This window comes from Lepidochelys kempii, chromosome 23, assembly GCF_965140265.1.
Source record: "Lepidochelys kempii isolate rLepKem1 chromosome 23, rLepKem1.hap2, whole genome shotgun sequence".
NCBI classification, from domain to species: Eukaryota; Metazoa; Chordata; order Testudines; family Cheloniidae; genus Lepidochelys; species Lepidochelys kempii.
The window spans coordinates 3296905-3316442 of record NC_133278.1 but is presented as its reverse complement, the minus strand read 5'-3'; the positions used below and the strand labels follow the sequence as shown (position 1 = coordinate 3316442).

The 19538-nt window shown below is 65.1% G+C and overlaps 2 protein-coding genes across 4 annotated transcripts; both read left to right on the top strand.

Moving 5' to 3' along the window:
- The first annotated feature begins 348 nt into the window (after nucleotides 1-348).
- Nucleotides 349-11363, top strand: PAF1 (PAF1 homolog, Paf1/RNA polymerase II complex component). The gene is made up of 14 exons (XM_073321936.1): nucleotides 349-479; nucleotides 2889-2918; nucleotides 3931-4023; nucleotides 4172-4293; nucleotides 4647-4713; nucleotides 4957-5058; nucleotides 5497-5602; nucleotides 5775-5843; nucleotides 6307-6410; nucleotides 6919-7035; nucleotides 7394-7522; nucleotides 7946-8051; nucleotides 8799-8886; nucleotides 9414-11363. The coding sequence occupies exons 1-14, from the start codon at nucleotides 430-432 to the stop codon at nucleotides 9812-9814; spliced, it is 1584 nt and encodes a 527-aa protein (XP_073178037.1). The 5' UTR covers nucleotides 349-429; the 3' UTR covers nucleotides 9815-11363.
- A 1588-nt stretch (nucleotides 11364-12951) lies between these two features.
- LOC140902168 (suppressor of cytokine signaling 5-like) lies at nucleotides 12952-16249 on the top strand. Of its 3 annotated transcripts, none has more exons than XM_073321939.1 (2): nucleotides 12952-12988; nucleotides 14587-16249. In XM_073321939.1, the coding sequence occupies exon 2, from the start codon at nucleotides 14723-14725 to the stop codon at nucleotides 15887-15889; it is 1167 nt and encodes a 388-aa protein (XP_073178040.1). In that variant the 5' UTR covers nucleotides 12952-12988; nucleotides 14587-14722; the 3' UTR covers nucleotides 15890-16249. The 3 variants fall into 3 exon arrangements, with proteins under 3 accessions (XP_073178040.1, XP_073178039.1, XP_073178038.1); XM_073321938.1 differs by lacking the exon at nucleotides 12952-12988 and adding an exon at nucleotides 13060-13292 and having other exon boundaries at nucleotides 14592-16249; XM_073321937.1 differs by lacking the exon at nucleotides 12952-12988 and adding an exon at nucleotides 13060-13292.
- The last annotated feature ends 3289 nt before the right edge of the window (nucleotides 16250-19538 follow it).

Sequence of the window (19538 nt, the reverse complement as noted above, 5' to 3'; positions counted from 1 at the left end):
ACACGCCTGGAACTACAGCTCCCGGCATGCATCGCTCCCCGCAGACTGGAGACTCCCGTTCCCGTCATGAACCGCGCCCCTAGCGTTCATGCGCAATACGTTCCGAGAGCGCCGTGCCGGGCACTACAACTCCCAGCACGCCCTGCTCTCTGCCCGGAAGTGCACCTCTCCGAGCCGCGCTTCCCGTGAGACTGCGCGGTAGCAGGGCCCTGTGAGCCCGTCCGTAGGTGTCTACCCCGGTGCCTGTCTCCGGGGCGGAGTCTCGGTCCGCCTAGGGTCCCGCCGCCTCGCCTCCCCGCCTCCTCGAGCTCCCTCTCCCGGAGCCGCTCCGCGGGGCGCGGCCGCGTTTCCCGTCAGGCGGGCCTCGGCCACCCTCCCCGCCCGCAGGCCCCGCGGCGGGGCAGCAGCGATCGCAGCCGCGGCCCCGCCATGGCCCCGACCATCCAGACCCAGGCGCAGCGGGAGGAGCCGGGGCACAGGTAGGGCCGCCCCCGGCCGCACGTCACAGCCGTGACCTCATACCCCCGTGACGTCACGGGGCCCGGACGCCTGGGTCCCTTCCCACCAGGGGTGCTGGGGGGAGTGGGGGGGAAGCTGGGAGCCCGGACTCCTGGGTCCCTTCCCGCCAGGGATGATGGGGGGGCGGGGGAACCTGGGAACCCGGACGCCTGGGTCCCTTCCCGCCAGGGATGATGGGGGGGGGCGGGGGAACCTGGGAACCCGGACTCCTGGGTCCCTTCCCGCCAGGGATGATGGGGGGGGGGGAAACCTGGGAGCCCGGACTCCTGTGTCCCTTCCCGCCAGGGGTGCTGGGGAGAGTGAGAGTGGGAGTGCGGGGGAAGCTGGGAGCCCGGACTCCTGGGTCCCTTCCCGCCAGGGATGATGGGGGGGGGCGGGGGAAGCTGGGAGCCCGGACTCCTGGGTCCCTTCCCGCCAGGGATGATGGGGGGGGGCGGGGGAACCTGGGAGCCCGGACTCCTGGGTCCCTTCCCGCCAGGGATGATGGGGGGGAGCTGGGAGCCCGGACTCCTGGGTCCCTTCCCGCCAGGGATGATGGGGGGGGGGGAACCTGGGAACCCGGACTCCTGGGTCCCTTCCCGCCAGGGATGATGGGGGAAGCGGGGGAACCTGGGAACCCGGACTCCTGGGTCCCTTCCCGCCAGGGATGATGGGGGGGGAGCTGGGAGCCCGGACGCCTGGGTCCCTTCCCACCAGGGGTGCTGGGGGGAGTGGGGGGGAAGCTGGGAGCCCGGACTCCTGGGTCCCTTCCCGCCAGGGATGATGGGGGGGGCGGGGGAACCTGGGAACCCGGACGCCTGGGTCCCTTCCCGCCAGGGATGATGGGGGGGGGGAAACCTGGGAGCCCGGACTCCTGGGTCCCTTCCCGCCAGGGGTGCTGGGGAGAGTGAGAGTGGGAGTGCGGGGGAAGCTGGGAGCCCGGACTCCTGGGTCCCTTCCCGCCAGGGATGATGGGGGGGGGGCGGGGGAACCTGGGAGCCCGGACTCCTGGGTCCCTTCCCGCCAGGGATGATGGGGGGGAGCTGGGAGCCCGGACTCCTGGGTCCCTTCCCGCCAGGGATGATGGGGGGGGGGGGAACCTGGGAACCCGGACTCCTGGGTCCCTTCCCGCCAGGGATGATGGGGGAAGCGGGGGAACCTGGGAACCCGGACTCCTGGGTCCCTTCCCGCCAGGGATGATGGGGGGGGCGGGGGAACCTGGGAGCCCGGACTCCTGGGTCCCTTCCCGCCAGGGGTGTTGGAGGGGGGAACCTGGGAACCCGGACTCCTGGGTCCCTTCCCGCCAGGGGTGTTGGAGGGGGGAACCTGGGAACCCGGACTCCTGGGTCCCTTCCCGCCAGGGGTGTTGGGGGGGAGCTGGGAGCCCGGACTCCTGGGTTCCCTCCCCTCCGCTAGGGGTGATGGAGAGAGTGTGTATGTGCGGGGGGAAGCTAGGAGCCTGGACTCCTGGGTCCCTTCCCGCCAGGGGTGATGGGGAGAGTTGGGGGGAGCTGGGAGCCTGCACTCCCCCCCCATAGCAGGGGTGATAGGGAGAGTCTGGGTCCCTTCACCACCCCACCCTCCCTGTCGGGGGGGATGGGGAGAGTCGGGGAGGGGGGCTGGGAGCCCAGACTCTTGGGTTCTCTCCCTGTCCCCCCTTCCTCCAGGGGTGATGGGGAGAGTTGGAGGAGCTGGGAGCCCGGACTTCTGGGATTCCCCCCCATAGCAGGGGTGATGGGGAGAGTCAGGGTCCTGGACTCCTGGGTCCCTTCACCACCTCACCCTCCCTGCCGGGGGGGGGGATGGGGAGAGTCGGGGCAGGGTGCTGGGAACCCAGACTCCTGGGTTCCATCTCCCGGTGTGTGGACAGCCAGAGCCCCATGGGGAGGGCCTGTTCAGAGTCCCCTGAGAGGCCTGACCTAACCCCCACTAAACTCCAGCATAGCGTCACTGTGTGGCTGCCATATCCCACCCCAGACGTGGCCACATAAAGTCCACAGCAGTTCCACTTGGTGGATCCTGGCCCTGCTGCTGGTCTTGCCTCAGTTTCCCCTTCTGGCCAATAGAGCTGATGCTGCTGACTTGCCTTCTGTGGGGGAGGAGCAACGCATCAATATTGATAAAGTGCTTTAAATCGGTTTCACTCTATGTGGAGAGTCTGGGCAGGGCTCTCACTTTGGGGCAGCCTCCAGGGACCAAACCCACAGGCAGGTTCTCCTCCCCTCCCCCACCCCTGGTGTTGACCCTCTTTCTGCCACTCTGTGCCTCAGTTTCCCCATCTGCAGAGTGGGGATAATGCTACCGACACTCTTTGGTAAAGGGCATTGGACGAAAAGAGCCCACAGTGTTGTGATTATTTAATGTTGTTATTTATTTCCTTGTCTTTGCAGGCCCAACGCTCACCGGACCCTGCCTGAGAGGTATGACCCCTCCTCGTCCCACAGCTCACAGTTCCCCCACCGCTGTGCCCTGGGAGGTGGGGAGAAAACAGTCCTGTTTTTACTGCTCCCCTGCCCAGCCCTTGGACTTGCTGGCAAAGGCTGGTAGGGGGAGCGATTGCTGTGGCTGCTTGTCACTCACAAACCGGACAGAATCATAGAATATCAGGGTTGGAAGGGACCTCAGGAGGTCATCTAGTCCAACCCCCTGCTCAAAGCAGGACCAATCCCCAATTTTTGCCCCAGATCCTTAAATGGCCCCCTCAAGGATTGAACTCACAACTTTGGGTTTAGCAGGCCAACGCTCAAACCACTGAGCTATCCCTCCCCCCCCCCCAAAGGAGTGTCTCAGGATGAATCATAGAATATCAGGGTTGGAAGGGACCTCAGGAGATCATCTAGTCCAACCCCCTGCTCAAAGTAGGACCAAGAAAGATTAAACCTTACACAATGAATCATAGACTCTCACAGTTGGGAGAGACCTCAGAAAGTCATCTAGTCCAAACCCCTGCTCAAAGCAGGACCAATCCCCAATCTTTGCCCTAGATCCCAAATGGCCCCCTCAAGGATTGAACTCACAACTTTGGGTTTAGCAAGCCAATGCTCAAACCACTGAGCTATCCCTCCCCACCTCCGTCTGAGTCCCAGAGTCCCAGCAAACTCATTTCACGGCGGCCGGGCACGATCGTAGGTTGCCGTTGACGTGGGGCATTGGAGATTCCAGCACAGTTCGGTGGGGGCGGGGTGTTTGGCACATGACCCCTTCCGCTATCCCCCACCCATAGCTCCCTCCGCATGCACTCTTTCCATCCCCCGCTGCTGGCGGAGGATAAGGAACCCAGGAGTCCGGGATCCCTGTCCTCCATGGTGCCCTGCTCCAGACTCACCCTGTCACCCTAGGCTGGGCCGGTGGGATGAGGGATAAGGACCCCAGGAATCCGGGGGAGGGGCAGACCCCCACCCCCAGTGCTGATGTCTCTCCCTGTGCTTCCAGATCGGGCGTGGTGTGTCGGGTGAAATACTGCAACAGTCTCCCGGATATTCCCTTCGACCCCAAATTCATCACATATCCCTTTGACCAGAACAGGTGAGAGAGCAGCTGCTGAGCCGGGCTGGGATCGGGGCCCCCTCCCAGGCTCACCAGTGCCGCTCCCGGGATGGAGGCTGGGGGAGGGGAGAGGGCTCTGCCCAGGGGGCTCCCCCCCGGGCCGGCGTCTCACCTGTCCCTCCCCCAGGTTTGTGCAGTACAAAGCCACCTCTCTGGAGAAACAGCACAAACACGACCTCCTCACTGAGCCGGACCTGGGCGTGACCATCGACCTCATCAACCCTGACACGTACCGCATCGACCCCAATGGTGAGAGCCGGGCCGGGCGGGCGCCCACGTGTGCATCACCGACAGATCCTGGGGCACCGTTTGTGTCTTGCACTGACTGGGGTGTGGGTGGGTGTGTTGTGCGTGCCCACGTCGGGCGGGGGCATCTTTTGCATTTCAGGGGTCCCTCCTTGCACCCCGAATCCTGGGTTCTAGTTTCAAAGTGCCCCCCACGAAGCATCTTGCTCACTGAAGAATCTCCATTGCACCCATCTCCAATCAGTCCTGCCCCACTGAGAGCCGAACCCAGGAGCTTTGGAGGTGGGGGGTGGGGCATGATGGGGGGGCGGGGGGGCTGGCGCAGGTCCTGTCTCATCCTGCTCTGCCTCTTCCAGTTCTCCTGGATCCGGCCGACGAAAAGCTGCTGGAGGAGGAAATCCAGGCTCCCACCAGCTCGAAGAGGTAGCCCAGCCCCCAAAACACATGGCATCCCCTGGCTGTGGAGAGCAGCCCCGCCCTGAACCCCTGGCTAGCCAGCTCTCCCCGCCCTGCTGTGCGGCCTTGGGGTCCCTTTGCTCGGTCCCACCCGATTGAGCCCTGTCCCCCAGTGGGAGGTTCTTCCCCCCCACACACACATCAGGAGGGGGCAATCAGCAGCTCCCTCTGCCCCACGGCCTATAAGCCCCCCATCCTTCTCTGCCCTAGATCCCAGCAGCATGCCAAAGTGGTACCATGGATGAGGAAGACAGAATACATCTCCACCGAATTCAACCGCTATGGCGTGTCCAACGAGAAGCCGGAGGTCAAGTGAGTGGGCCGGGAGCCAGCTGGGGTGACTCTCCTGGGCAGGGACAGCATCCCGGGGGTGGGGGGACGGGACCATCCCCTTTATGGGAGGGAGGGAGGTTACCCTCCCTCTGGGATCTCCGCTTCCTCTTGTGATGCTGCACGGCCCCCTGCCACAAGGAGCGTGGGGGTCGGAGAGTCTGCTCGGCTGCCCCTGTGTTGGGGTGCAGTATTTTCAGCCACTAGGGGGAGACCTATCCTGGCACAGGACTGGTTGCGTCCAGCAGGGGGCAGCATAGGTCTGGTGCTTGTGGACCTAGCCACGGGTGGTGTTGGATCCGGTTCGATCCAGCCGGCGAGGGTCAGGGGGAGCGTCGCATTCAGCGCTGCTGGTTGCATCCAGCCAGGGGGCAGTGTTTTCCCAGCAGGCCTCACTCTGCTAACTCTGCCCCCAATCAGGATCGGTGTGTCTGTCAAGCAGCAGTTCACAGAGGAGGAGATCTACAAGGACCGGGACAGCCAGATCGCTGCCATCGAGAAGACCTTCGAGGATGCCCAGAAATCAGTGAGTCGCCCTTTTAAATATCTCCCTCCTCCCCCACACAACGTACTGTACCTTTAAGCCTTAAAGGGCCCATGTTGAAAGCGGGGGGGCAGGGGAGGAGAGGGAGGAGGAGGGGATTTAGGGTTACCCCTCCCCTGAGGCCTCACTGTCTCTCTGCTTCCTCCATCCCCAGATTTCCCAGCATTACAGCAAACCTCGCGTCACCCCCATGGAGGTGATGCCCGTGTTCCCAGACTTCAAGGTAAGGCTGGGGGAGGGGGACTTGGCATTGGCTTCCCTAGGCCCAGGGGCACTGGCCCGTGGCACGCAAGGACCTTCGAGGCTCCGTTAGCGGCTGGGCCGGTCCTAAGCACCTCCCGGTCTGGGGCTAAGTGAGCATAGTGGGTAGCGCGCCGGGTCAGGAGGCAGGAGACCTGGCTTCTAATCCCACCCCGTCCTGTGACCTCTCTGTGCCTCAGTTTCCCCATCGGCCCTGACTCCCCTTCCGCAGATGGAAGTGTAGCCTGAAGGGAGCTCCCCCCATGTTGAGGGAGATCCAGGGGCTAATGCCGGGGTCGCTGGTGCCTAGAGGAGGGTCTGCCTGAGGGAAGGGCCATGGGTGTAGTGCCATGCCAGGGAAGTGGAGTGGGGGTGGTGGTGGGGGGGCGGTGTGGTGTGGTGTTGGGGGCAGGGATTATCCCGCTAACCGACTCCTTCCCCCCTAGATGTGGATCAACCCCTGCGCCCAGGTCATCTTCGACTCGGACCCAGCCCCCAAGGACACCAGTGGGGCCGCGGCCCTCGAGATGATGTCTCAGGCGATGATCAGGTAACGCCGCACCCCTCAGCCTTGGGTGGGGTGGGGATTCACCCTGCCTCTGCCTGGCCTGATATCCCCACTCCGCTAGCCAGAGCCCTTCCCGTGGGCCCCAAGAGCCGGGCGTCCCCCGTCCCTGCTCGGCGCTGGGTTCCTGTGCTAACCCCCTCCCATCACAGAGAGCCGCACCGCCAAGCGTTCTAGCAAGGCCGGGGGTGTCCTGCCCTGGAAGGAGGCTCCTCGCCCCCCCCAGGCTCAGCCCTCATGGACTGCTGCTGTAGGGCCGTGGGAGGGGATCCCTAGCTAAAGGGGGGGCAGGCTGCTGTTTGGATGGGAGGCCCCTATGTGCTCTCTCCCATAGTCAGGGCTGGCCCCAGGGCGGCGCTAGGGGGCGCTGTGCTGCAGGGGGCAGTAGGGGGTGCTCTCCCTGGCAGTCAGGGCTGTGCTCCATGGGGCGGAGGGGAGCGCCGTGGGGAGCTGGGGAGAGTGTTCCTCGTTAACCCTTTCCCGGCCATCTCAGGGGGATGATGGACGAAGAGGGGAACCAGTTTGTGGCCTATTTCCTGCCCGTGGAGGACACCCTGCGGAAACGCAAGCGGGACCAGGAGGAGGAGATGGACTATGCACCCGAAGATGTGTACGTGGCTGGGGAGGTGGGGGGCTGGGAGAAGGAGGGGGGAAGGGGAGTTGTGTGGGGGGCCTGGGGAAAAGGTGGGGTAGTGCAGGGGAGGGGGGGGCTGTGCTTTGGAATGGGAGAGTGGGGGGGAAGGGAGGGGATGTTGTGTTGAGGAATGGGGGAGAGGTGGGGTGGGGGGCTGGGGAAGTGGGGGGGCTTGGGAACGGGGGGAGAGGTGGGGTCTGGGGAAGTGGGAGGTCTGGGGAAGTGGGGGAGCTGTGCTGGGGAATGGAGGGAGGCTGGGGGGGGGTCAGCTTTGTGCTCAGGAGGGGGGGCGGCAAAGCTGTGGGGGGTGCTGACCCTCTCTTCCCCCGCCCAGGTACGACTACAAGATCGCCCGGGAGTACAACTGGAACGTGAAGAACAAAGCCAGCAAGGGCTACGAGGAGAATTACTTCTTCATCTTCCGCGAGGGTGATGGCGTCTACTACAACGAGCTGGAGACCCGGTGAGGCGGGGGGAAGCCCGGGGCCTGCCCCAGCCGGGGCGCGGGGTGGGTCAGGGCCAGTGCCCATGGCCCGGCTCAGATCTCGGCTCCAAGGCCAGGTCTGGGAGGGCAAAGAGAGGGTGGAGTTCGTGGCCGCTGCCCGTCGGCTCTTGCACCGATGGGAATTGACCGGCCGAGGGTAAACTGAGGCTGGAGCTACCTGGTTCCTGACCCGGAGCGGCCCCCTGCTCAGAGCCGTGGGGGGCCAAGAACCGCACGGAGCCCAGCTGGGGCCATCCCAGGGAGCCCTGACCCCCCGGCAGCTGGGCCAGGGGGGATCCCCAGCTCCAGGATGTGCCTTTAGGGGGCTCATGGAGTGGGCAGAGCTGTGGCCTGGGAAGAGGGGGCGGGGCCTGACATCGCCCTTCGTTTTCTCCCCCGCAGGGTGCGGCTCAGCAAGCGCAGGGCCAAGGCGGGCGCGCAGTCGGGCACCAACGCCATGCTGCTGGTGAAGCACCGGGACATGAACGAGAAGGAACTGGAGGCTCAGGTATGGCGAGGGTTGCTCTCCGGGCTCTGTGCTGGGGGGGCGGGGGGGAGCACTCGGGGGGGGGGGCGGGGCGGGGGGAGTCAGTGCATCCATGCCCCCCACGTAGCTTCTGTTCTCACCCCCTACGCTGGGATCTGGGAGTAGAACCCAGGGGTCCTGACTCCCAGCACCCCCCTGCTCTAACCACTAGACCCCGCTCCCCTCCCAGTGCTGGGGAGAGAACCCAGGGGTCCTGGCTCCCAGCCCCCCCTGCTCTAACCACTAGACCCCACTCCCCTCCCAGTGCTGGGGAGAGAACCCAGGGGTCCTGACTCCCAGCCCCCCCTGCTCTAACCACTAGACCCCGCTCCCCTCCCAGTGCTGGGGAGAGAACCCAGGGGTCCTGGCTCCCAGCACCCCCTGCTCTAACCACTAGACCCCACTCCCCTCCCAGAGCTGGGGAGAGAACCCAGGGGTCCTGACTCCCAGCACCCCCCTGCTCTAACCACTAGACCCCACTCCCCTCCCAGTGCTGGGGAGAGAACCCAGGGGTCCTGACTCCCAGCACCCCCCTGCTCTAACCACTAGACCCCGCTCCCCTCCCAGTGCTGGGGAGAGAACCCAGGAGTCTGGTTCCATGCCCTGAAGGCCCCATGCCACCCACTCTCACTGACTGAGGAGGGGTGCTGGTCGGGGTCCCAGCCTGGGCAGGGTGGGTGGGGTGTGCCCCCCCACCGCGTGGCTAACCCGGCTCCCTGGCCCCGGCAGGAGGCTCGCAAGGCGCAGCTGGAGAATCACGAGCCGGAGGAGGAAGAGGAGGAGGAGATGGAGATGGACAAGGAGGCCCAGGGCTCAGGTAGCGGCCAGGGAAGGGGGGGTTACAGCTCGGGGTCGGGGGGCGGCATGGGAAAAAGGGGCCCCTCTGCCTGTCCCCTCCCCCATCGGCTTCCTCCCACCCACTGCTGACGGCACCGGGGCTCGCAGCTCCCTCTGGTGGCTGCCCTTGGGACTGCCGTGGCACTTCATCCTCGGTCTCTCTGACCCCACACACACCCCCCCGGGGATGGTGCTGCGGCTCCCACTACAGGGGGCAGCCCTGAGCCCTGCCTCCCTCATTCCCTCATGGACTGGTCCTGTTCCCCACCCCTGAGGATGGCTCCTGTGCCCCCCCCCCCAAGAATAGGAGGTGAGCAGCCATCGCTTCTCTCTTCCCTTCCCCCTCCCATGGGGGGGGCAGTTTCCTCTCTTCCATCAGCCCTCCATCTCCCTTGGGGGGATGGTCCCCTTTCTGCCATCACCCCTCCCCCACTCCAGGGGGTGATTCTCCCCTCCCTGCTGGGGGGGCCCGGCCCTGCCCCTCTGACTCTGTGGCTCTCCCCGCAGACGAGGAGCCGGAGAAGGGCAGCGAGAGCGAGCCGGAGGCCAGCGAGGAGGAGGAGGAAGAGGAGGAGGAAGAAGGACGCTCGGGCAGCGAGAGCGAGCGGGAGGCCAGTGGGCACAGTGCCAGCGAGGGCTCGCCGGAGGCCAGCGAGGAGGACGAGCGGGCGGCCCGCGACAAGGAGGAGATCTTCGGCAGCGACGACGAGGACTCGGAGGGCGAGGGGGGCGGCGGGCGGCGCAGCCCCGGGGAGGAGGAGAGCGGCAGCGACGGGGGCGGCCGGCGCCCCTTCCTCAGCGGCAGCGAGGGCTCCAACGCCGAGGAGGAGGAGGACGAGGAAGAGCGCAGCGGGAGCGGCAGCGAGGCTGCCTCGGACTCGAGCGAGGAGGGGAGCGACAGCGACTGAGTGGGGTGCAGCCCCTTGCCCCCCCCCCGCCACCTGGGCCAGATCAACCCCCCCCTCCCCCCCGGGGGACCGTCACTCCAGCCTGCGGCCACCAGGAGGATGTGGGCATGATGGGGAGGACTCAGGCTCTGCCTGGCATCCCTGTGCTTGGTCAAGGACCTCTGGGGTTCCCCCCCCCCCAGACACTGGGGTGTTTTTATTCTTACTGCTGTTTGTTTTGCCCACTGGACATACCAGGCTGTACCAGAGCCCCCTCTCCGTCCTCAATAAAAGGGTCTCGTCCTAAAACCCGGGCGTCTCTCCCCCGACCCGCGCTCGGCCCTGGCCCTGCCAGGGATCTCCCCCGGCCCTGCTGGCATCAGCGCCTCCCTCAGGCTGCGAGCGGAGGGTCCGGCATCCGCTGCCCAGCCCCCTCCTTTGCCGGGGTGCTGAGCCAGCAGGGTCTATTCTCCCTGGAGCGGGGGGCGGGTGCAGTGCGCCCAGTCAGAGGGCTGGGGCGGGAAGGCACTCCGGGAGGAGTGGGGGGGCAGGTACTCCAGGGAAGAAAGGGCTTGTGTATCCCTAGATTCCCCATCCCCTTGTGCCCCAAACTCTGCCCTGTCCCCTGCAGGGGCTGGGCTCGAAGCTGCAGTCGAAGGGCCGGGGAGGCAGGCTGGGTTCCCCGCTCTCTGCATGGCCAGGGCTGGGACTCACCAGCCCTTTCGCCGCCGTTGGAAGTGTGAGCGGGAGATCGGACCCTGCATGGGGAGGGGAGCGGGGCGGAGCCCTTCTTGGGGAGGGTTAGGGGGCATTTGGGGACAAACGGGCTTTGAGGTGGGGGTAGGACCTTGCATAGCCATGCTGGCACCTGGGGCATTGAAACGGACCGGCATTTCCCTCGGCTGGGGAAACCGCCCCCCTTGCTCCCCTGGGGGCCCTGGCCAAAGGCGAGCACACCGCTGCCTCGCAGCTGCCTCGGGCGCCCAGGGCTGAGGCGAAGGTTGGGGGTGCAGCCGCTGCCCTGCTGGGATACACTGTACCTCCACGTAGCCCCCTGGAGCCCCCCACTTTGCTCGGGGTATGGCACCTCCCGAGGCATGCTGCGTCCAGAACGTACCGTCTGCCAGCCCGCCAGCTGCTGAGCATCCTTCTCCGGTTAACGGGCCAGGGCAAGCGCCGGCTAAGGACGGCCGGGGTGTTGCCGTAGGTGTGTTACTCCCACACGGCTGGGAATAACAAAGGCCCGGAGTGTCACGGATGCAATTCACCGGAGAGCTGCTTCGAATCGCACCTGCCCAGGCACCTGCTTTGTCTATCCCCATGAGGGGGTCAGTGAGGAGGGGAGAGGCGGGTATAAAGTAAGAGGCAATTAATTTCCTCTTCGTCAGCTCTGTGCCCCGGTCTCTGCTGGAAGGACCCTGCGCTAGACGGCCAGAGGGGTCCGCGTGGCGAGGTTCAGGCAGTTTGCGATTTGATCGTTTTCTTTGTGTGACCAGTTCTGACCTTTTGAGGCCTCGATCACCTCGAGTCTCTCTCTCGTTAATAAACGAGTTTTATTCTTTTATCTAAACCGGTGTCTTTTGATTGCAGGGCTTGGGGGAATCTCGGCTCCGGCTTAACGACGGCTGGTGCCTTTCCCAGTTCCTTGGATACAGTGACGACTTGAGGCGCTTGCCCTGGCCAAGGGGGGCTCGAGCAGTGTCGGACGCACGTTTCTGGGGGGCAAGGCTGGGGCGATTGGCAGGTGCCTCCCTGGGTACGGCCCACGAGTGGCTGGGGGATCGTTCACGTCATGTAACAGGGCGTGCCGTCCCGTGCTGATTTCTGGGCGAGGCAGAGCAGCGTGAGCGGTATCTGGAGCTAGAGAGTTAAGGGGTCCCAACGTTTCCACAGGCCGGATGGTACCGTGGGGGATGTCAGACCTACACCCCACGCCTGCTGGAAGGGCCGGGATTCAGTGGGGGCCGTAGGGTCTGCTAGCTTGGCCTGCTGCTTCCAAGGAGAGCTGGTTTTGGGGGGGTGAGAATCAGCTGGGGGGGCCGTGCTTATCTTTTCTCCCCCCCCAGATCCTGCTGGGGGAGGGATTGTGTAGGGGGAGGTGTGGGATAATCAAGCAGGCCCCGGACAAGGCCAGGTGCTTTACCCCAAGAGGACTTGGAGGCATTTACGGGGGGGAGGATTCTGCAGAGGAACCCCCCGACTCAATCCAACACAGGCCAAACCCTGGGCTTTGCAGGGAGGGGGCCAACCAGGCCCGGGATGAGTGTGTGGCACGCACGGCTGTGAGACTTGTGTGCGTGGGGGGGGGAGGGGGCTGTGAGTGTGAGACGTGGTGGGGGAGAGAGAGACACACACTCCAGCGTGCAAAGGACACGTGCGTGTGGGTGCCCAAGGCCCATGTGTGCGAAGGAGGTGGATGCAGGTGTTAGTGGGCCTGGCACAAGCGGCTGTGAGTGAGTCTCAGGGCCAGACGGGGGCCCAGCCCAGACGGGGGCAGAAGCACGTCACTGAGCGAGGGACGAGCAGGGTGTATGTGAGAGACACTAAGTCGTGTGCAACACGCACACAAAAGTGCAAAACACCTGGGGCCAGGTGTGTGGGGGTTCTCTCCCCAGCTCTGGGGTGGGAGGGTGCAGTGGTTCGGGGCAGGGGGGCTAGGATGCCTGGGTTCTCTCCCTAGGGCAGGGTGGTGGGTTGTGCTTGGTGGTCAGAACTGGGGGGGAGGGGCTGGAGGCCAGGATGCCTGGGTTCTTTCCCTGGGTTGGGGCGGGGGTCGTAGATGGGGAACTGGGGTGGGGAGAGGGCCCAGGACGCCTGGGTTCTCTCCCTAGGTCTGGAGGGGAGTCTGCTGCTGCAGGAGGGGCTGGCGGCCAGGGCGCCCGTGCTCTCTCCAGGCTCAGGGAGGGGAGTGGGGTCTAGTGGTTAGGGCAGGGTGGGGGAAGGTTCTGGGGAGCAGGACGCCTGGGTTCTTTTCTCTTCCCAGGTTGGAGGGAAGAGTGGGGTCTAGTGAGGGAAGGTTGGGGGCCAAGATGCCTGGGTTCTCTCCTGGCTCGTGTGGGGGTGGGGCTGGGGCTGCGGGGGCAGGACGCCTGGGTTCTCGCCTGGCTCCGGTGGTGGGGGGGCGTAGGACGCCTGGGTTCTCTCCTGGCTATTGTGGGGGCAGGACGCCTGGGTTCTCTCCTGGCTCCGGTGCAGGTGGGGCTGGGGCTGCGGGGGCAGGACGCCTGGGTTCTCGCCTGGCTCCGGTGGTGGGGGGCGTAGGACGCCTGGGTTCTCTCCCGGCTCTTGGTGGAGGGCAGGACGCCTGGGTTCTCTCCCGGCCTGGCCTTCCCTTCCCTTCCCCCGGCGGCGGCTGCAGCTGGGCGGCGCAGGGGGGGAGCTGGGCGCTGGGCCCGGCCTCGCCTCCCCGGCTGGCTCCGTCTTCGGTCGCCGCTTCCCAGCCCGGCCCGGGCCCGGCCCCGGCCCCGGCCCCGGCCTGGCCGCGTGGGGACCCTCCGCGGTGAGTCCGGCCCCGGCCCGCGGCGACTGTGGGGTGAATTGGCAGGGAGTGGGGATCGGGGTGTGTGTGTGTGTGTGTGTGGGGTAGATCTGTGGAGCAGAACTGGGCTATGGGGATGGGGGAGCTGGGGACAGGATGGGGTGGGGGTAGATCTGTGGGGCAGGGCTGGGCTATGGGGTGGGGGTAGATCTGTGGGGCGGGGCTGGGCTATGGGGTGTGGGGTTAGATGTGTGGGATGAACGGGCAGAGAGTGGGGGTTGGGGTGTGTGTGGAGGGGTAGATCTGTGGGGCTGGGCTGTGATATGGGGTGGGGGGTGCTGGGGATAGGCGGGGGGTAAATGTGTGGGGCAGGAGTGGGGTGTGAATGGGCAGGGCTGGGGTGTGGGGGGAGTGGGGTAGATTTGTGGGGTGGGAGAGCTGGGGCCAGGATGGGTGGGGGTATATCTGTGGGGCAGGGCTGGGATATGGGGCGTGGGTTGCTGGGGGTAGATGTGTGGGGTGAATGGGCAGGGAGTGGGGGTTGGGGTGTGTGGGGGGAGCTGGGTACAGGTGGGGGGTAAATGTGTGGGGTGTGGAGGTGAATGGGCAGGGCTGGGATATGGGGGGAGTGGGGTAGATCTGTGGGGCTGGGATATGGGGTGGGAGAGCTGGGGACAGGATGGGGTGGGGGTAGATCTGTGGGGCAGGGCTGGGCTATGGGGTGGGAGTAGATCTGTGGGGCAGGGATCTGAAATGCAGCAACCTAGGCTCAGACCCTCACAGCTGCTGCCGGATGGTTGAGCTGGACCCCAAAACGGCCATCGTCTGGCCTCTTTCCTGGCTGAAGGGAACGTGCCCCCCCATGCTCTGAGCACGCCCCCACCCCGAGTGCTGAGGGCCGGCCCCTAGGATGGGGTAGGATGTGGAGGGGGTGGGGGTGGGGGCTTGTGAGTGGAGACTGTCACTTCCCCGTTAGCGCTGAGCGAAATACCTGCGGCTGGCTGGGATCGGCTGCTGGCCGGGACAGAACCCAGGTTCTGCCAGCCCAGTGCCCCCTCAGCTGGGCCACTGAGTTGCAACTTGCTCTGGGGTGGGGCACGCCTGGGCAGCGCAGCTGGTCTTACAGGGATCCCTCAGCTGGTGCTGAGAGGCAGCCACTTCTGGGGTGGGGAGCGGGCGGCTGTTTATACACGGATCCATTGCTCGGCCCTGAGACGCAGCCACTTCTGGGGTAGGATGCAGGGGTCCTGGGGTCCCAGTGGTGGGGTGGGGGATACAGCCTGGGTCTGGGCTTTAATGAACTCTCTCCCTTCAGTGCAGGCCGGATGCTCCCCGTCCCCACCATGAGTGAGCTGGGGTCGCCCCACCCCAGCAGAGACCCCCCAGCCATCTTCCGGTCCCAGCCGGGCCCCCTGACACCTTCCCGAGTCCTCTGAGCCCTCGGCCCCGTCATGTCCCAGGCCGGAGAGGGGCCGGACCGAGCGGCCCGGCCCAAGGAAAGGTCAGGCGAGGCCGGGGGCCGGCGCAGCGGACGCAGGCGGGCGAAGCTCCCGGAGACCCCGGCGGGGCGGGACCCAGAGGGGGCAGAGCCGGGCCGGGGGGCGGGGCGCTCGCTGCGGCAGAGGATCCGGGACGCGGTGGGCCAGTGTTTCCCCATCAAGGGGCACGGCGGGCCCCCCGCCCCGGCGTTCTCCCCCTCCCAGCGCAAGATCCACCTGCGGGAGCTGATGCTGGAGACCTGCCCCTTCCCGCCCGGCTCGGAGCTGGCCCGGAAGTGGAACCTCATCAAGCAGCACACGGCCCCCGTCTCGGCCCAGGAGGGCCTGGCTTGCGGCGGGGCGGGGCCGGCAGAGGACGAGGACGACCGGCTGCGGGAGCGGAGGCGCGTCAGCATCGAGCAGGGGGTGGAGCCCCCCCCGGACGCCATGATCCACACCTTCGAGGCCAGGGCGCAGATCAACCCGCTCTACAAACTGGGGCCCAAGCTGGCCCCCGGCATGAACGAACTGGCCGGGGACAACCGGGCCACCCTGGCCCCCCAGGAGGAAGAGGAGGAGGAGGTGGTGGCGGCCCCCGAACCGGAGCTCCGCGTTCACACCCAGATCGACTACATCCACTGCCTGGTGCCGGATCTGCTGCAGCTGACCCGGCTGGCCTGCTACTGGGGGGTGATGGATCGCTACCAGGCCGAGGCCCTGCTGGAGGGGAAGCCGGAAGGGACCTTCCTGCTGCGGGATTCGGCCCAGGAGGATTATCTCTTCTCGGTCAGCTTCCGGCGCTACGGCCGCTCGCTCCACGCCCGCGTCGAGCAGTGGAACTATAACTTCAGCTTCGACGTGCACGACCCCGGCGTCTTCCACGCCCCCACCGTCTCGGGCCTGCTGGAGCGCTACAAGGACCCCAGCACCTGCATGTTCTTCGAGCCCCTGCTCTCCCGCCCCGTGCGCCGGCCCTTCCCCTTCGCCCTGCAGCACCTGTGCCGGGCCGTGGTGGCCGGCTGCACCTCCTACGATGGCATCGGCCGCCTGCCCATCCCCGGCGCGCTCCAGGAGTACCTCAAGGAATACCACTACAAGCAGAAGGTGCGGGTTCGGCGGCTGGACACCTGCTGGAACTGAGCCCCGCACCCAACGCCCTGCCTTTGGGCCTCTGGGATCCTGCCCTTGGCTTGATCCTGCCCTTGGCTCCGGGATCAGGGTCGATACGGGGCCGTATTGCCCGTAAACTTTCCGCCTTTACAGCAGGTTCTGGCCCCCCCCCCCCCCCGGTGCTCTGGGACTGTCGGCCTCAGCGGGGGGGGGGGCAGAACCATGTGTCCCAATTGCCGTTCCACCCACGGGGCTAGGAGGGGGAAACTTCGTTAAAGGAGCCCCTGCCCCAATCCTGGCTGGGGGGGAAGAGGCAGCCGGAGCCTCAATCAGCTGTTTTATTGAAAGGGGCCGGGCTGCTGGAATAAAGTCATGTTGCTGTGACTGTAAGAGGCCCCTGCGGTCGTGTCTCCGGGCTGTAGCAGGGATGGGGGTGCCCAGCTCTGGCCCTCAGCCCCCGCCGATAGCTGGGAAAGGGGGGTGGGCTGCTGCCAGATGATTTGGGGGTTCTCAGCCACACGGGAACATTGTGGCTGCAGGGCGCCCGGGGCTACAGCGCTGGGCTGTCTGCTCCGGCTAGTGGGCAGGGAGAGGCTGCCTTCGTCAGCCCTGGCTGCAGCTGGGATGAAACCCCTCAACTGAGAAAAATAGGGACAGCAGTTAGGATCTGGTGCAATGCTCAACCCTGACCCACTCCCCATCACCCCCTATTCCAGCCCTGGGCTCCATACCCCGACCTGGATTTTCACCAGAGGTTGGCCCCTCGTAAAGGGGAGCAACCCACCTGGCTCGGTTCCTTTGGAGGCCACGTGGTGGGATCCCAGCTCTCCAAGAGGGGGCGGGGGGGGGGAAAGAGACCCATTCCTTGGTCTGCTCCCACTTTGTCCCCTGCCACCGATCCCCCTGCCGTGGCCGCGCAATACAAGAGCATCCTATGTACCATTCCCTGGGCTGCATGAACGGGCATCTCGCACGGGAGTAGAGGGGTTCTTTCCCTTCCGTGTTTGCTGCTGGTGCAGCCGCTGCTGGGATCCGGTGTCCGGTTCTGGTGCCCACAATTGGAGAAAGACATTGATCAATTGGAGAGGGGTCAGAGAAGAGCCATGAGAATGATCAAAGGGTTAGCAAACCTGCCTGGCAGTGAGAGACTCCAGGAGCAGAAATGACTGAGCTCAACAAAGAGAAGGTGAAGGGGTGACCTGCCCAGGGAACGAGTATTTAATCAAGGGCTCGTCAATCCAGCAGAGGAAGGTCGAACACAACCCACTGGCTGCAAGTTGAAGCTGGACAACTTCAGACAGGAAAGGGGTCAGTTTTGAACGGTGAGAGTCATTAATCTCTGGCACAATTGAGCGAGGGTTGAGGTGGATTCTCCAACATGGCCCGCTTTTAAAAGAAGCTGGGGTGTTTTTTTAACAGCTCTGCACTGGGAATTATTCGGGGCAGATCTCAGGCCTATTACATGGGAAGTCACCCACTAGCTGCTCACACTGGCCCCTGCCGGCCTTGGGATCTTGGTGGTTTCTGCCTGCAGGAGCCAGATCCTTCCTCCAAAGGGTTGGGAGAAAACAGACAAAACTGCCCCCTTTGTGGATTCTGAGAGGTGGCTGGGAGCAAATTCACCAGCAGCCCCCCAACCTCCATGCGTCTTTCACTCGACCACTTGCTCCCAGGCAGGGAACCAGGCCCCTTGGCAAGGGAACGATCCCAGGACTGATCTCCAGGGCAGCAAACGACTCACCGGCCGGCAGCTGGTCCATAGCCCACCCCACCCTTGCAGCTATTGGGGTCTGGAGGATTTTGACCATGGGATGCCCAGCCTGCTCTAGGTTTGGGGAGCAGGGGTGTCTCCCCCTTCCAGAGACACCCCTTGAGTTGTTTATAAGCCTCCATTTTTCTGCACCTGGCCAGGCACCATCTCAGCTCAACTGTGGGGCCTAGAGCCACCTGGCCCTGGGGGTGTGGGGTGAGACAAGACCCGGCTTCCCCCCATCTTCCTCTAGGGCAGCCCCACAATCCACCACCCGCCTTAGGGACACTTCAGACAGGAAAGTGGGACCCGCTTCCAGGCAGGCAGCTATGGGGGGGAAGTTAATGACCCAGGACAGGTTTGTTCCACCTCCTTGGGGGCAGGGGGTGGGGTGGGGGCCGCAATCCAGGAATGAGGATCAGAGCCCTCACCCCAAGGTCTCTCACCCCCAGCTTCGAAAGAAGGGAGCAATGCCAAGGCAGAGCTGTGGAGAGAGGGAGAGGTGCCAGGGTGGTGTAGGACACAGGCCTGTTCCCAGACCAGCGAGTGAATTTGTGGGCAAGGGGCGAACCACTGCCCTGGTTTCCTGAAGCGCCGAGCTCTCTGCCAGCGCACTCAGGCCCCCGGGGCTAGGCTCCCACCCACAGCCTCAAGAGTCTGCTCCAACCCGGGGAGCGGGGCCAGTTCCAGCCCCGCAGAGCCAGGCAAGGGGCAGTCCGGCCTTGCGGGGCTCGGGCCAGGTGGCGCTATGCCCAGCAGGGGTTAGTGCCAGAGCAATGGCTGGAAGGCCCAGGGAGCTGGGCCCCGTGACACATGCAAGCTGGCACAGTCCTGCCCTGTGCGGCAGTACGAGCATCAGCTGGGTACGGGGGGGCCCTACCGAGAAGAACCTCGAGTCGGGGCCCAGGGTTCAACACGATGCCAGCTAGGAGCCAGGCACCGAGCAGCGAGTGCGCTGAACGGGGCTGGCCCGAGACGGCTCCCACCCCGGCAAGCAGGTGCGCCACAGCAGCAAGGGGCCCCCCTGGAGGCAGAGCTGGGATTGGGGGGGTGGGGGGGGGTTAAGGCTCAGCCTAGGGGGTTTGACAGCATGGTGGGGGGGGAGAGCAGAGGGGTTCTGCCCAAGGACCCCTCGTTACAGCCTAGCTCCGTCAATCCCAGCCTGTTTGGCAAAAAGCAGCTGAAAGCCCCCCCATCGTTCGGCACCGACAGGCTGCGGGGGAGTCTCAAGGGCCCGTTCGTCCCCGCAGCTCAGACTACATCTACCACAATGCACCACAGAGTCCCTGCCCCAGTGCACAGTGGGAGATGTAGTTCATCCGGGAGAATGAAAGGGGGACAGGCAGCTGCCAGAGGATGACGCCTGGGGCCAAGGGCAAGCGAGCCCCCGAAAACACGGAGCTTTCTGGCCCCACAAAGCTAAATTTTGCCTGCAAACTTTTGGGGGGGGGGGGGGGAAGAGAATCACTGTTGAAAACCCCATTTTCCGCCCCAAGACAGTTTGGATGAAGCAGCCCAGAGTAGGGGGACACAGCGGAGGACCTTGGCAACTGCTACTGCAGAGACAAAACCGCTCAGGAGCACGGAGAGGAGAAAAAAAGCCACCGTCAGGCCTTACACATGAGCAGAGATGCTGCCGTCCCAAGCGGCCGTCCCTGGCTCTCCTCTCGGGAAGCCAAGCCAGTCCCCACGGGGCCCAGAGCAACAGCCTCTGGCACAAGGGGGGCAGGCCCCGAGGTGGGGGAGACGCTAAAGGCCAGGCACAGCAGACAGGATTCACCTAAACAGCTGGGTCCCTCCTACCGCTCCCCCGGCGCTTGCCCTGCACAGGGAAGGAACAAAATACAATCAGTGCCCTGCCCTCCCCGCTAGCGAAGGCCTCAAAATCTTGGTCTTAAAAAGACCTGATGGTGCCCAGATCTCCAGCCC

What these genes read in the sequence shown, in the direction of transcription:
- PAF1 (XM_073321936.1), top strand. Translation starts at nt 430, where the DNA reads ATGGCCCCGACCATCCAGACCCAGGCGCAGCGGGAGGAGCCGGGGCAC. An exon ending in TATCCCTTTGACCAGAACAG is followed by an intron (nt 4,024 to 4,171) that starts GTGAGAGAGCAG and finishes TCCCTCCCCCAG; the next exon opens with GTTTGTGCAGTACAAAGCCA. An exon ending in GTACCGCATCGACCCCAATG is followed by an intron (nt 4,294 to 4,646) that starts GTGAGAGCCGGG and finishes TGCCTCTTCCAG; the next exon opens with TTCTCCTGGATCCGGCCGAC.
- LOC140902168 (XM_073321939.1), top strand. Translation starts at nt 14,723, where the DNA reads ATGTCCCAGGCCGGAGAGGGGCCGGACCGAGCGGCCCGGCCCAAGGAA.